This window comes from Haliotis rufescens, unplaced genomic scaffold, assembly GCF_023055435.1.
Source record: "Haliotis rufescens isolate VD_foot unplaced genomic scaffold, xgHalRufe1.0.p SCAF_13, whole genome shotgun sequence".
Taxonomy (NCBI): Eukaryota; Metazoa; Mollusca; class Gastropoda; order Lepetellida; family Haliotidae; genus Haliotis; species Haliotis rufescens.
This window is the reverse complement of record NW_025963813.1, coordinates 4823225-4838533: the sequence shown is the minus strand read 5'-3', so window position 1 is coordinate 4838533 and position 15309 is coordinate 4823225. Positions and strand designations below refer to the sequence as shown.

Below are 15309 nucleotides of genomic sequence, written 5' to 3'. Positions count from 1 at the left end.
ATCAATTGAATTGCAATCACCATTTCCTAAGCCAGTTCTTCTTAATGGATTTGGCCTGTCCCCAAAACGGTTTATGTCAGACAGTATCCTCTGATTAGGGGAAAATAAGAAAGACATGTAACTATCTGGTCGACAAGATTAACATGATCATTAAGGTCGGACCTTGTTAATGACCACATTTCATGGTAATTATCTCTAAATTTGTACATCGTTGTGCTTAACTGATTTGTTATCTTTCTAACAAGCTAGTGATAAACCATATAATATTTGTTCCTGCATTGTAATTACACAGAATGTGTTTGACAACATGATTTTCATAAGGAAGAATTAATGTGAGAACGTATAATATTGCAATCTCTTTGGAAGATCGGGCATACGAACCTGTGATTGGCCAGGTGTCTTCGCAAGACATATCAATTGGTAGCAGAGCAACTTAGTGCTTTCATTCTTAGTGAATGTTTGAACATTGTTTCTGATACACTTTTCTTGACAAGCCGCGTTTCTAAAGCCATGTTTCCTTTATTGCTCTTACACTTTGTACTGCTTCTACCGAGAGAAGATGCCAAAGTTAACCCAGGACACGGCCAATCTCCTACCAACGTTAAAGTTGGCTTACGCCTTGATTTTGCCACAGCTGATCATTTGAAGGTATATGAAGGTTTGCACCTCTCAAGACAAGATATTGGCTCTGGATTCGTTAAAAGAAACGTGCAGAGACGGAACACTCGTCACCAGGGGTCAGTGCAGAACTTTGTATCAGGTAAAATTTCTTTAGAGGACGAGGTACCAAGTGTGTCATTTCGCCATCGACATATTCTGTCCATGCTTGAACAGATCGTCGAGGAACGTAACAACAGATCAAGAATATTCAACAGAACTCGCTTCGCAGACCCACATGAATGTACTGAGCGTGGTATGTATGGATGTGACAGTGGCGTTGGTAATACCAGCAACAGTGACCACTTGGATGTATCCGCCTGTAAATGTATGGACAATAAGACAGACGTACCGAGTCACAATGTAAATGACGGGTCTGGTATGGTCACAACAGAAAGTGTCCCAGAAACAGTATACGAAGATACAACTAACATGACCTCTCCAATGAGTGTTAGGAAGGCCATCATATCCACTCCAGACACCAATGGCACAGTCCTACCACATGACCATGGTGATGAAGTAACACTTCCGTGCACAAATACAGGAACCTGTCTTTATGGAAATTCGGAACTTACAACCGGGGTGCCGACTTCTGAAACAAATTTCATTGCATCGAATACTGACAGGTATCACCGGGAAGGGACGCATCTGTGCAGACTTCTTAGAACCTGTTCAGGTGGAAACGAGGAAATTCCATCAGATGTATTTACTTCAAAGGCCAACTGGACTATCTCGCATTCCAATACCAGTGACGATGAAAGAACACCTTCGACCATATCTCCTGGAACCTACTCAGATGGCAACGAAGAAATTTCATTGGAGAAGTCAATTTCAGTCAATAGGACCATCTCACACGTAGGCAATGATAGTGAAGTAGCTCTGACTTGCAAACGTCATGGAAAGTGTCCAGATGACAGTTCAACAGAGGAGAACACTTCAGACAGTAACCCAAGTGATGGGTCAGTTCTGTTAACCTCAGAGGTAGGGCTTATCATCGCACGCTTTGTGTCCTGCTCTGTCTTCATCATGTCAGCAGTTGGTGCACCTTGTAATATACTAGGTATGCTTGCTTTTATAAATTTACCAAGGAAGAATTCTACGTCCGTGTTCATAATTGCCCTCTTCATGTTTGACTTCTGGAACATTGTAGCTTGTGTTGGAGCATTTGTCTCTCGGGAACTGTCGAGGGCTAGTATCACTAACAATTGGAAAGTTCAATTTATGATCATTACTTACTATACATTGGGATTCAGTACAGTGATTCGAAAAATCACAACTTGTATTCATCTGATTATCTCATTTGAACGCTTTCTGGTGATACTGAAACCGTTTGTCGTGAGAAAATCCCGCAGGCTACACTTGCTTATGCTTTTTCTCCTTTTTCTTTTGGGTTGTTTGGCTTCTTTTCCGGTTGTATTTAGGTTCCAAATTTTGGAAATTCCCGATCCATATACGAATAGAACCGTGGTTGCCTATGTTCCTTGGCCTATCTTCAAACAGAATTGGGAACTTTTTGTAACGTTTGGTTTGGTTACCAAAGTGATGTTGACTTACGTTCCTTTAATACTTATCTTGAGCATACTTATTGTAACAGGTATGAAATTGAAACACTATAGGAAAATAAGGCGAGCTATGATTGGTGGTGCTTCCTTGCTTTCAAACAGCGAGAAACAAATCACGAAAGTCAATTTACTTTTTACTTTCACTTTTATGCTATTGTCACTCCCGGCCAATATAACATCACATCTGTCTGATAGTATTCCAGAATTCGGTCCTACCGACAGAGAAAGTACCCTATACAAGACATTGATGCAGGTGTGGTTTATGTCTGACGTACTAGCGAGCACTGTAGGCTTCTGGTTCTATTACTGCATCAGTTTGAGGTTCAGGGTGACTCTGAAGAGAGTTATCTGCAGACGAGCACCTGTTCAGGGGGCTTCGCGAGTTTCCAAAATCTCTTCATAGGCAGTTGAAAGCCCTTGTCTTTCTTAGTATCATCATATTGCGCACATGTAGAAACCGATACATGTCGATCCGATATCGAACTTTTGAAGTGGTCCCTTTGTGGCTTTCCCAAATCAGAGATCACATTCGGTATATGGTCTCTCACTTCAGAAGTAAAAGTCGACAGTTTGCACCCCCTTAACCGGCCAAGGGACCAGGGTGCATTGAAAGTGCCTTCTCCAGTCCCCAGGAATGGTCGTATTTGGTGTTAAGTGACCAGCATTGCAAGCTGTGTTTTTTCTTTCCCCGTTCTATAACTATGGCACCAGTTATGTGATCACATCTCAATTACACAAAAATGAAGACTTAACGTCTCATCGGCTTATTCATGAGTTAGGATAGTAATTTCGTCCATTGAAGCTATTTTGAAAGATTCGGGAAAAAATGATAATTGTATAAAATATAATTTCGTTGTGTTCATTGAAATTCCTGCATCCTGATTAGCTGAATTGGTCACGTGTTATTGCATTCATTTCCCAATGAATGTAAAACATTAAGCCACGCCCACCGAGGCGCACTACTTTTATTACGCGGATTCATACAGTTTACACATCGGTTTTTCGATTCATACCTCAATGAACCGAAAAAAATACACAGTCAATCCTTAAATGTATTCCCATAAGGTCAGAATATTTGAAGTAGGTCATATTTACCCACCTATGAATTAGTGTATTTATCCCTCAGTACTATTTTGTCAGGTTCGTGTGTTGTTTGTGAATAAATGTGTACTCACCCAGTATAGAGTTGAGACTTGATTATTCACTGACCGCCGTCATATAGCCGGAATATTGCATTGTGGGACGTGAAACATCACACACAAAAATAATTAAAACAATATACAGTAGTCTTCACATATTTACTGCCACTGGAGGGTACTTGCTTTGTTTAGAATCCTTAATGGTATGACACGATATGTATTTCATTTTTTGGTCAGATAATACACACTTTACCTCTTCATGTCTGCGTCCCAATACGACATGTATGTGACGATGTGAAGTATACAATGAGTAAAAAATAATAATAATGGGAAAACAGTACACATACTGTTTTGTTCACAACTATAAAAATGTATGAAGAATGAACGTAGTATACGTTCTTACAGATTTTGAAAGACAACAAACATTTTGATGAAACGACATGCATCGTTTAGCAAGACAATGGTGTCGCCTTAAGAATATGTCTAGTAGGTTAAACAAACATGTATTTAACTGGGCTGATAGATACGCTGTAAATGGTTGTAAAAATTGGAATGGTAGGGTAAGAAAGAAGTTTAATAATATGGATTTAGGACATATATTAAACGCTACAGGTTTTATTGATAAATTTTCTGTTTGTACACAGGTGGAACAATGGTGTAAAAATGAATATGTTACCCGTTGGAGCGATATGTTAAGAAAGGAAGAGGGGCGAAATGGGCTTAATAAATTGAGAATGTATCGATGTTACAAACAAGTATATGGGACAGAATACTATGTTTCAAATAAGATGCCCAGAAACTATAGATCGGCACTAGCCAAGTTTAGATGTGGTGTGGCTCCTATTCGAGTGGAAACCGGTCGATACGAAGGTGTACCTGTCAATAATTATTTTCAGTGACTCCAGTGTGTGTTTTATACTTGCCAAAGTCTGCTTTTTAATTCTTAATCGTAGAAAACATCTTTTATATGGATAACTTTTTACTATATATCTTTATATCATTTATGTATAAATTCTGTGATAATTCGTCTCTCATAATTCTACTGAATGGTTCTGTACATTTTATCTATGTCAAGTTGTATAAAGCTGTTTTATGTATGTACAGGAGTGAGACGTTAATAAACTATTGTCTGTCTGTCTGTCTGTCTGCATCACAAGCTGCATGCATACCCGACAGTTGTAACCATACCGACTAATCCTTCACTGTTTGGAGATTACAAGTGGTTTTCTTTAAAAACAACGGTTATCGACAATCCTGGCGTCCATTCGTGCTTCCCCAAATTAAGCGTCATTATTGATGGGTCACGCAGATAAAAGAAGGTTTTAGAAAAAAGTCGCATTTTCATCTTTCAAATGTTCAGTTTAGTTGCATCTGGAATGAAACATTTTATACCCATACTGACAATACTTGTCATGTATTGCACGTGCATTGGCTAAACCACTGGTTGCGCTCAGGCGTGTGTTTGTGGTAGCTTTCTCCATCACCTTCAATTTTGCACTTTTCATTGTTTTTGATAATCGTCAATTTTTCATCAAAGGCATCCAGTCAGTGTGACATAGGCATAAGCAACATGTTCTGCAACTGTTAATCACATTGTCAACATACTCAGACCTATTGACGCTTGTCTGTCATGTGTTCACGTTTGACACCTTACATTCCCTTCAATAATAGTATGTAGACAACAATTGCTTTAAACTATGATTTCTTTCTAATAGCTTTTAGATAAGTGTTTATATGGCAATAGCTCACAACTATTGTAACAATATAATAGCTATGATCTATGCACTTACACAACGCTTGCTAGGAACTGATATTTACATTATAATAGCTACACAATTAGTATCTACACAACACTAGCTGTAGCTGTAGACGAAACAACATCCACAAAGTATGACGTCATATCCATAACAATAGTCATAGACTACAATATAAACAACAATACTCATAGACTACAATATACACAACAATAGTCATAGACAACAATATACACAACAATACTCATAGACTACAATATACACAACAATAGTCAATTAGTCATAGACTACAATATACACAACAATACTCATAGACTACAATATACACAACAATACTCATAGACTACAATATACACAACAATAGTCATAGACTACAATATACACAACAATAGTCATAGACTACAATATACACAACAATAGTAATAGACTACAATATACACAACAATAGTCATAGACAACAATATACACAACAATAGTCATAGACTACAATATACACAACAATAGTCATAGACTACAATATACACAACAATAGACACCAGCAGAACATTTGCAACTACAATCTAAGAGTTACATACCAATAGCCATAATTATGATCATATATATTTTCATAACATTTCCATAATTATAAGAATCTCTGAGTCCATTGTACGATTCTAATTACGTCATAAGCATGTGTTTATGAATAAATATCAAATAGTGATGATACCAGGTGTTCGCGAAAAAGGTATTCCACTTCGTCCAGTCCGAATGGCTGATGACTAAAAGTATCACATGAGACTGTCCATCCAACAAAAACATCAGAACCTACTTCTTTTATTGATTGATTGTTATTTTTTTCGGTTCGTCGAGTTACAAATTGAAAAAACCAACTGAACGAATAGTGTATTCTACATACCCAGATATCATTACTGAAGGGCTAATACGGTGTCAAACATAAACATCAACAAGCGTCAATATAGTTTGGAGCTATTGTTGTATAAACACTTATCTAAAAGCTATTAGAATGAAATCGTAGTTTGCAGCAATTGTTGTGTAAAAACTAATTTTACAGATGTTATAATGCACATAGTTGTTAATAACTATTGCTGTAAATATTCGTGAATAGCTATTGTTGCGTAAATATTCCTTCATAGCTATTGTTTGTAAATACATTTTACAACTATTATAATGTAAGTAAACGTTTTACCTATTGTTATGTAAATATTAGTTTAAAACCATTGTTAGGTAAAATATATGTTATGACAATTGGTTAAAAAAGACGTTTATGGCTGTTGTAATATAAATATTAGTTTTCGGCCTTACCTGGTATCATCAAAATTTTCATAAATTCATAAACACAAGCTTATTGTATATTCGGAGTCATACAGTAGATGCTGCTTTTAGAAGAATTTCAATTCTTTATTCATGTACATGTGTAGGCCAGCGGCCCATGGTACAATATTTGGTCCATCATTAACATTTATAGGCTTAGTATTTGGAGTCTCACATTCGTAGCATGGTATATAAAAGTTGCAACATTTCTAATAACAGTTTCATTGTTTACCGCCATAAGCATATTGAATTTAGCAAGAGTAGGATGTACAAAATACTTCTGTGGTAAATACTGAAGACGAAGTTCATCATTAGCGTTACAAATTAATTAAAAAAATGATATTCATTCTCGACATATCTTAGATTGCAACTATTGCACAATCTCTGCTCTCGTGGAGTATTAACGTATCTACCAGTCTCAATGTGGAGAGTGTGGGAGCTACAGCGAAACTGGGCTAGTGCAACACGAAATTTGTTTAAAGTGATAGCAGACAAATACAACTCCAGACTAAATGAATTTTTGAAAAGTGTATAATGGAACATTTTAGAACTATTTGCTAAAGACCAATGCCTATCCTGTTCGATCTTCACATTCGGAAATAAATTATTCGGGGCAAATAACATATTGGTTCTCCCATATATATCCAAATCCAAGGCTGTGTAAAAGAGTTTTGACTTTTTTAGCCCAATTAGTTTTACCATGTGTGGCTAGCTGAAATAACATTTCTTAGGATATCGTGAATTTGGGAGGGACATAAGTTTACACCAATATTTTATACAGCGTTTATACGCAGAAATGTACAGTGGGTATCTTCCACACTCTCCTCGCACAACATGATTGAGAGTAGACGTTTTAACACCTAGCAGACGTTTACAAGTAAGTACATGGATACTTTCTATTTCTTTACAGTTTTCAAAACTCCACATTTCAGCCCCATATAACATAATTGGAGCAATTTTAGTATCGAATATTTAAAAAAATAGTGTCAGTGGAATAGGTTTAAGTGATGAAAGGGATTTTAGAACCGAGAACAATACCCGTTTAGCCTGTAATGAAGCATTGTAAGTATGTTTCGACCATGATAAGTTCTTTGAAAATACAACTCCCAAATATTTGTACGATGATACACATTCCAACTGACAACAACTGAAATATCATTTCTCAGATCTAGAATGTACTCCACCATTCTTAAAAACTACTATTTTCGATTTATCAAGATTTACCTTTAGGAAATCATTCTGGCAATAGTGTTCGAGTACATCGATGCGTTTTTGGAGGCCATATACAGTATCTGATATAAGAATTACATCATCAGCAAAGAGTAGCAGGAATAGTTGAATTATGTCTGGATGGAGCTGAATTCCGGGTTTACAGTTAGCCTCAATTTCAACAGCTAGATCATTGATAAACAATGAAAACAAAAACGGGCTCAGTACACAGCCTTGACGGACACCCAAGTCACAATCGAATACATCTGAGAAGCTATTGTTAAACTTTACACAGGAACGTACAGTCGTATATATGGATTGTATACATTTAAACATTTTAGGTGACACACCACTGTTATTCAAAACTATCTATAGTTTTGCTCTGTTTATAGAGTCGAACGCTTTGGAGATGTCTACAAATAAAGCATATAGTTTACCTCGCTTCTTCCCCAGATAACGCCGTATAACTGACTGTAAAATAAACATATTATCAGTTGTGGAATAGCCACAACGAAATCCTGCTTGCGACTCCACAACTTTATCATAGGCATCACACCAAGATTGCAACCTTCTATTAAGAACAGAAATACATGTATATAACTTGCTAAAAATACTTAATACTGTAATCCCTCGGTAGTTATCGGGTGTATTAGTATCCCCTTTCTTGTGTAATGGTACAATTTGGCCAGTCGACCAGGAAATCGGAAAATATGCGGAATCAAACATGACGTTAGAAGAATTACAAACGTTATCAAAACGTCAATAGAAGTAGTCACTAGCAACCTATGCGTGTCGTGAGAGGCGACTCAGTAGATCTGGTTGTCAGACTCCGTTTCTGGTTGATGTCGCGTCAACATGCCTCGCTTGGCTCGTTGCTCATACTGTCAAACGCTGGTGTCTAACTGAAAGTGATGTTAAACGACAAACTATCAGTTATAATTTAATTCTCGTTTGGGACACTCACAGAACCCTTCTCATTCTGATTTCGAACGGTAAGTTTAACAGGACGAACTGATGAAAACGTGGTATGTTGTTCGCCATTTCTGGTCTTTGTCAGGTCTGATGTTTCCTTGGCGAAGGAATAAAATGTTATAAAGTTGTTGACAAACAGTGGCATAGTTATTGCCAGTACTAAGATTCCCATACAGGCACACAGCACTCCTAGGCACTTAGAAACAGCATTAGAAGGAGTTATGTCCCCATAACCAACCGTTGTCATAGTGATCACTGCCCACCAGCACGCTTCCGGTATGTTCTGCATCTTGTGAGAATCGACAAAGTACACCAGTGTTCCAAACACGATGGAGTTAATTGCAACAAGAAGAGCCACGAATCCCACTTCCCTACATGATGATTTAAAAGTGTACACCAGAACTCGAGCTCCTGTGATATGCTTCGTTAAATGGAACAGCCTCAAGACTCGAAGGACCAACAAACCTTCAAGAATGTCTAGAGAAGAATGTCTGAATTTCTCAACGGCCGACACTTGCTCAACGATGATCGTAGCAAGAGATGCTACAACTGCGAGGACATCAATGATGTTCAGCAGAGACCTGAAGAAACGGACTATACTTGGGCAACAACCGATTCTCAACAGAAGCTCCAGAGTGAAGAAGGCAGTGCAGATGTAACCAGCTAGTTCGAAGCTCTCGTTCTTTACATGGACGTTTGTGGGGAGACTGAAGTTACCGAGGATGTCGCCATCTGTCTTGTTGAGTCTCTGAGTTATTTCATTCAAATCCCCAGTGTCAGGCTCTGCACCCGCAAGCCTAATCTCGTCGTAATGCTTGTCAAAAAAGTCCTGCCCGAAGTATTGCTTCCAATGCTTTTTCTCCAGCGTTCCCTTGAAGTAGGGAACCGTCCCCAGGACAATTAGTAGAGTAGCCGTGACGATCACCATGCAGGAGATCAAGAAGTATATCTGTTGTCAATAGAAACAAAACTCGTGACTTTTCATTGGTATCAAAATGATCGTACCTTATTTCGTTGCATATATACATTCTCAGCAGATATATCAACGTAGTAATTGTAATGTCCAATGTTGTGATATTGTTTGAATACCAAAGTTTGTTTTTTGGTTGAACGCCGCACTCAAGAAATATTGCAGCTTTTTGACGGCTGTGGAGTCTGGTCCAGACTCGATTATTTACAGACAACATGCAGCTTGAATTTTGCTGAGAGTGGCGTTAAACATCCCACAAACAAACAACCATTCATTGAATCCAGTATTTTTTTCATTCATTCACTCAATAAATCATTCTTTGCATTTATATGATTCATTCATTGATACATCATTTTCCTTCTGTCATTTCATCTATTCATTCGTTTAGTCATTTCCTTCATTGAATTTATTCATTTATTCATTTATTTTTTCATTTACTCATTCAATCATTCGTTTCATTCATTTCATTCATTCACTGATGCATTCTTTTCTATCATTTCATTTATTCATCCATTTCATTGGCGGAATATAACCTTAGGCAAAATATTTCCCCTCAGTGACTATTCTATTCTACATTAAGCTCTTCTTGAATGTAGTAAAAGGGCGGCCAACCTTAGCGATTGTAGATGAAAACGGCTGGTCCATTATCCTCCACAAACAATGTCTTCCCCACGCGAAGGCTGATGTTGCCTGCCTCTTTGATTCAGGAAACTCTAGTGTTGTCTTTTTATTAAACTCGTACACGTCATGTTGCTGCATGTGAAAGCCTCTGAGCGCACGTCGACAACACGGCTCGATGTCATCCACACTGAAGCCCCAGTACTCCAGCTCCTCCTGTCGATACAACGGCAGGCTTTGCTGACAATACCATGGTGCAATGTAAGCATTTACATTTTGTCTTAATCGCCCGGTTTGGTACAAGTAGATTGGTGACTTCTTTACACAAACGTCCACACCCCTTTACTTACCTGTACAGCACCGAGACACACATATGCAAGTAGATGAAGGTGCCCAGTCGGCCAGTCTGATGGTAGCCAATGGCAGATATGAACACCAACGTCCACTCTCCTTCACTTACCTGTACAACACCGAGATACATAGATGCTAGTAGATGAAGGTGCCCAGGCTGCAAGTCTGATGGTAGCCAATGGCAGATATGAACACCAACGTCCACACCCCTTTACTTACCTGTACAACACCAAGACCCGTAGATGCTAGTAGATGAAGGTGCCCAGTCTGCCAGTCTGATGGTAGCCAGGGGCAGATATGAACACCAACGTCCACACCTCTTCACTTACGTGTGCAGCCCCGAGACACACAGATGCTAGTAGATGAAGGTGCCCAGTCGACAAGTCTGATGGTAGCCAAGGGCAGGTATGAACACCAACGTCCACTCTCCTTCACTTACCTGTACAGCCCCGAGACACACAGATGCTAGTAGATGAAGGTGTCCAGTCTGTCAGTTTGATGGTAGCCAAGGGCAGATATGAACACCAACGTCCACAACTCTTCACTTACCTGTACAGCACCGAGACACACAGATGCTAGTAGATGAAGGTGCCCAGTCTGCCAGTCTGATGGTAGCCAAGGGCAGATATGAACACCAACGTCCACTCTCCTTCACTTACCTGTACAGCCCCGAGACACACAGATGCTAGAAGATGAAGGTGTCCAGTCTGTCAGTTTGATGGTAGCCAAGGGCAGATATGAACACCAACGTCCACAACTCTTCACTTACCTGTACAGCACCGAGACACACAGATGCTAGTAGATGAAGGTGCCCAGTCTGCCAGTCTGATGGTAGCCAAGGGCAGATATGAACACCAACGTCCACATCTCTTCACCTACGTGTGCAGCCCCGAGACACACAGATGCTAGTAGATGAAGGTGTCCAGTCTGTCAGTTTGATGGTAGCCAAGGGCAGATATGAACACCACCGTCCACAACTCTTCACTTACCTGTACAGCACCGAGACACACAGATGCTAGTAGATGAAGGTGCCCAGTCTGCCAGTCTGATGGTAGCCAAGGGCAGATATGAACACCAACGTCCACATCTCTTCACTTACCTGTACAGCCCCGAGACACATAGAAGCTGGTAGATGCAGCCGCCCGGTCTGATGGTACCAAAGGACGGACTTGAACAAAGACGTGGGCCTCTGGAAGAACACTTCCTTCTTTGTGGATGACGTCAGACGTCCCAGAGTAGAATCAGGGAATCTGGACAAGACATCTCGTCCTATCTCGAACCTACGTCCACTCACGTTGACGGTGAAGATGCAGTCCGCCATTTCTCCAACTCACTGGTTTTATGCTAGCTGTATGTGTCGTCACCTGAGAATATAATTATATGATAAAAGCGACAAAAATCCCATAATCATAATATGTGACCCACCAGGTGAAAAAGGACCTCATGGGTGCTAGGATACCATTGTGCTATGACGTCATAAGACCGTTTGCCGTCAACTTACTTCAGTGAAGGTCGCTATGTGTGATGTATCATATCACTGTAACGTCAGTCTGAAAACTGTTTGAGGTCACGTAAACTGCCGGACGAAAGACAGTGTACACTTGAAAATTAGATTTGCTCAAAAATTACAAACATTATCAAAACGTTACTGGGATGAAAACAATGGCCGAAACACTGCAACCTTCAGGTCCAAAACACAACCATGACACACGTATAAAAAATACCACCATCAAATAACTATTTCTTGTTTGTTATTTTTTACCAACCATCAAACATGGGTGTATACATTCTTTTGTCCGGCAGTTAAGAAAGGAATGCTATGGAAAATAACAGATAAGTTTTGAAGGGTACATGCAATTAATTTTAAAGGCAACATAGGTTCGTAGCTCTAGGCTGAAAAAGCAATATGTTGATCTCCCATTTTGACAATCCATATTTCTTAGACACCTTTTACTATCAAAAGCTTGCTCTTAAAACCCTTAACAGACTCATTAAGGTGTAAATCAATTCCTCTTTCTACTGGACAAATTGCTTTTAAATGTTACAAGGATTACACGACAAAGTAACAAGATTGATTAACAATAAAACATTAATGTCTTCATTCTTTGCTAATGGATAAATTCGGATCGTTCCAAACAAACATCAGTCTACCTGGAAACAATGACACCAGGTAGAGAGGTCTTAAATGGGTTCGCTGAGGGTGCAGTGAGGCGGGTAGGCGATATTGCTTCCCCTTGCCAACAACGTTGGCAACGCGCAAAGCATTATCCTGACCCGAGAGTTAGGTAATGGAGCCAGCGCTGTTTTATCCATAAACAGTTACTGCTCCAAGATTGGGTAGGGTGTTGGGTGTTCCGCCGCTTGGTACAGTATACCAGTAATATGTGCCAGCTTTGTGGGATGAAGTCCCAAGATGGTGCAGATCGGAGACGTTCTCTTCTGTGGTCAAACCTACGGATATATGTATGGTGCTGACACATTCTGGATCAGACCATACCTTGGATCCGAACCCACGTTCAGTGGATCCTGGCACATGTAAGGACTCAACACTGCAAAACCTAATTCCGGCGCCGGAGAGGACGCAAAAGGCCTGACTGAATATGTACATAATCAAATATTTGAATGTATCATTTGTTTATTTGTTTGTCGTTTAATGTCGTAGTTAGCAATACTCCACTATATCACAGCCGCCTGTACATTTTCGGCAAACCAGTATCGGTGTCGGGGCACGATAACAAAGCTTTTGCCGTTTACGCCCCGTGGAATCTGTTTCGGCAGATATTCGATTATTATCTGGCGTTGAGAGCTGACCACCCGATCTCTACAAGCATGGGATACTTGGGGCTCTTGTCATATCCTGAGTCCACACAGAGGTCCTAGTGTATGAATCAGAATACATGACGTACAAATATACCCTTGTCAGAACATCTATACTTCACTGACTATTCATGATACTGATATTTGTTCACCTGTCATGGGAAATGTATCTGTTGAAAAAACCCATTCATGTTACAATGTTTTAAACAAAGACAGAAAATAGTTTTAATAGGCACCAGGGCTTCGTTTCATAAACGATCTTAGCGCAAAGACGATCGCAACTTCAAACTTTAACAAAGAGTTAAGGCAGTCGAAGCGCCAAGATCGCTTTGCGGAACGGGGCCAAGGATATTTGCACAACTCACAACAACGAATAGGACTCGCTCACCCGGCATAAAACGGATACCTATATATGCAGACGCCCTCTACACCACTAACTACACATCCCGACAATGGCCGTCGCTACTGTAACCGTGTTCCCGTCTCGGATGCTTCCTGGTAGTGTTTACAACTCTTACCTTGATATATTACCCACGATCCTCCAGATGGTTGGTATAACCAATGCCCCCAGAAGTATTTCCTTAGCTGCTGTTGTCACACACATACGCCTGTGTATTAGCTACTTTGTTTATGTAAATATGGACAGATCAATACATCGATGACAACTTTGATTCCACAATTTCCATGATTGTTCTCCGGGTGTTTTCATCATGGCAAAACATGTGCCATGGCAATGAATTAGGCTCAACTGTAAACACGCCTCGCATAAACATTTTATGTTTAAGTCTCACGAGAGTCGTTACATTTTTGTACATATGAAGTTTGTCATTACATTTCATGTTCTGAATTCTATGGTGTGTTTTTCCAACTCTCAAGCTTTGTCGAAAGCAAGCACGTTGTTTTCCTCAAGGGAATTACATGATTACACGTTGTGTGTTGTGCAATTGATTGTATAAAGAGACACAGATTCTGTATACTAGACGAGTCATAGCTGGATAGAATGAATGATGTTAAACGCCGTGATCTATCACAACTGCCTGTAAATAATCGAATCAGACAAACCAGTTGACGACATCATGAGCAACGCCCCACGCCGGGGTAAGATGACACACAACCAACCAAGTAACCGAGCCTGACCATCCGATCCTCATTTACGACAAGCAATAGTGTTCTGTGCAGCTATTCTCACCAGGGCATCATAAGGTAGACAGGTAAGGTGAGGTAAAATGGGGTTTATCGCCGTTCTAGAATATTGCACTTAAAAAGCGACGGGCATGCAAATGCGCGTGCGTGCGTGCGTGTGTATTTGTGTGACTGCTTGTACTAGACCGGACTAATGCCGGTTTTATTGTGCCAGCTCACTTATATACCATGTCGCGCTTTAACAAGTAGTCCCCACTCGGAAACATTATACCTACTCCTAGCCGAAATTCGATCTTACAAATGTACTTGTTTCATACAAACATGGTTAAGAAAGTTGAATGTGCTCAGTTATTTACATATGCATCTCGTACTGGCGTTTCCTGTGTATGTTGCTGCAGTGTAAGTCCTCTTTACTGATATTTTATTGTATTTGTGATCCAAGCAGTTGGGATACGATGACATACATCAACCAAGTCAGCGGGCCTGACCACGTGATCCCGTTAGTCGCCGGATACTTTATCCTTTCCAACCGCTTTATGTGCATAACAGTACAGAGTCATATACCAAACTAGTTCATTCCAAAACAGCACTGTGTTTAATTACACACGTCTCATGCAGCAAATCAAGAGTACAATCGTGAAAGAACTATACCAAAAAATATGTTCGTAATATTCATCAGTTCGTTATAAGCGTGTTCGTTATAAACGTAGTACACTCTACTTACATCCACCACACCAAAATTTACAACCGTGTCTCTGTGAGGTGATGTCTATTGATTCAAGAAAAACTAAAATCATTCACATGTG

General features: G+C 39.7%; 1 protein-coding gene across 1 annotated transcript; it reads right to left on the bottom strand.

Moving 5' to 3' along the window:
- Positions 1-6509: 6509 nt before the first annotated feature.
- Positions 6510-13965, bottom strand: LOC124152316 (potassium voltage-gated channel subfamily C member 3-like). Its single transcript, XM_046525212.2, has 4 exons — positions 13879-13965; positions 11643-11907; positions 10187-10408; positions 6510-9553 (listed from the first exon to the last, which is right to left on the bottom strand). The coding sequence occupies exons 2-4, from the start codon at positions 11862-11864 to the stop codon at positions 8573-8575; spliced, it is 1425 nt and encodes a 474-aa protein (XP_046381168.1). The 5' UTR covers positions 11865-11907; positions 13879-13965; the 3' UTR covers positions 6510-8572.
- Positions 13966-15309: the final 1344 nt, after the last annotated feature.

Bases quoted from the DNA above. Each gene is read 5' to 3' on its own strand.
- LOC124152316 (XM_046525212.2), bottom strand. From the start codon at position 11,864: ATGGCGGACTGCATCTTCACCGTCAACGTGAGTGGACGTAGGTTCGAG. The intron at 10,409-11,642 runs GTAAGTGAAGAG...TTGTATCGACAG, and splicing joins TGTGTCTCGGGGCTGTACAG to GAGGAGCTGGAGTACTGGGG. The intron at 9,554-10,186 runs GTTGGCCGCCCT...TATTGACAACAG, and splicing joins TTTCATCTACAATCGCTAAG to ATATACTTCTTGATCTCCTG.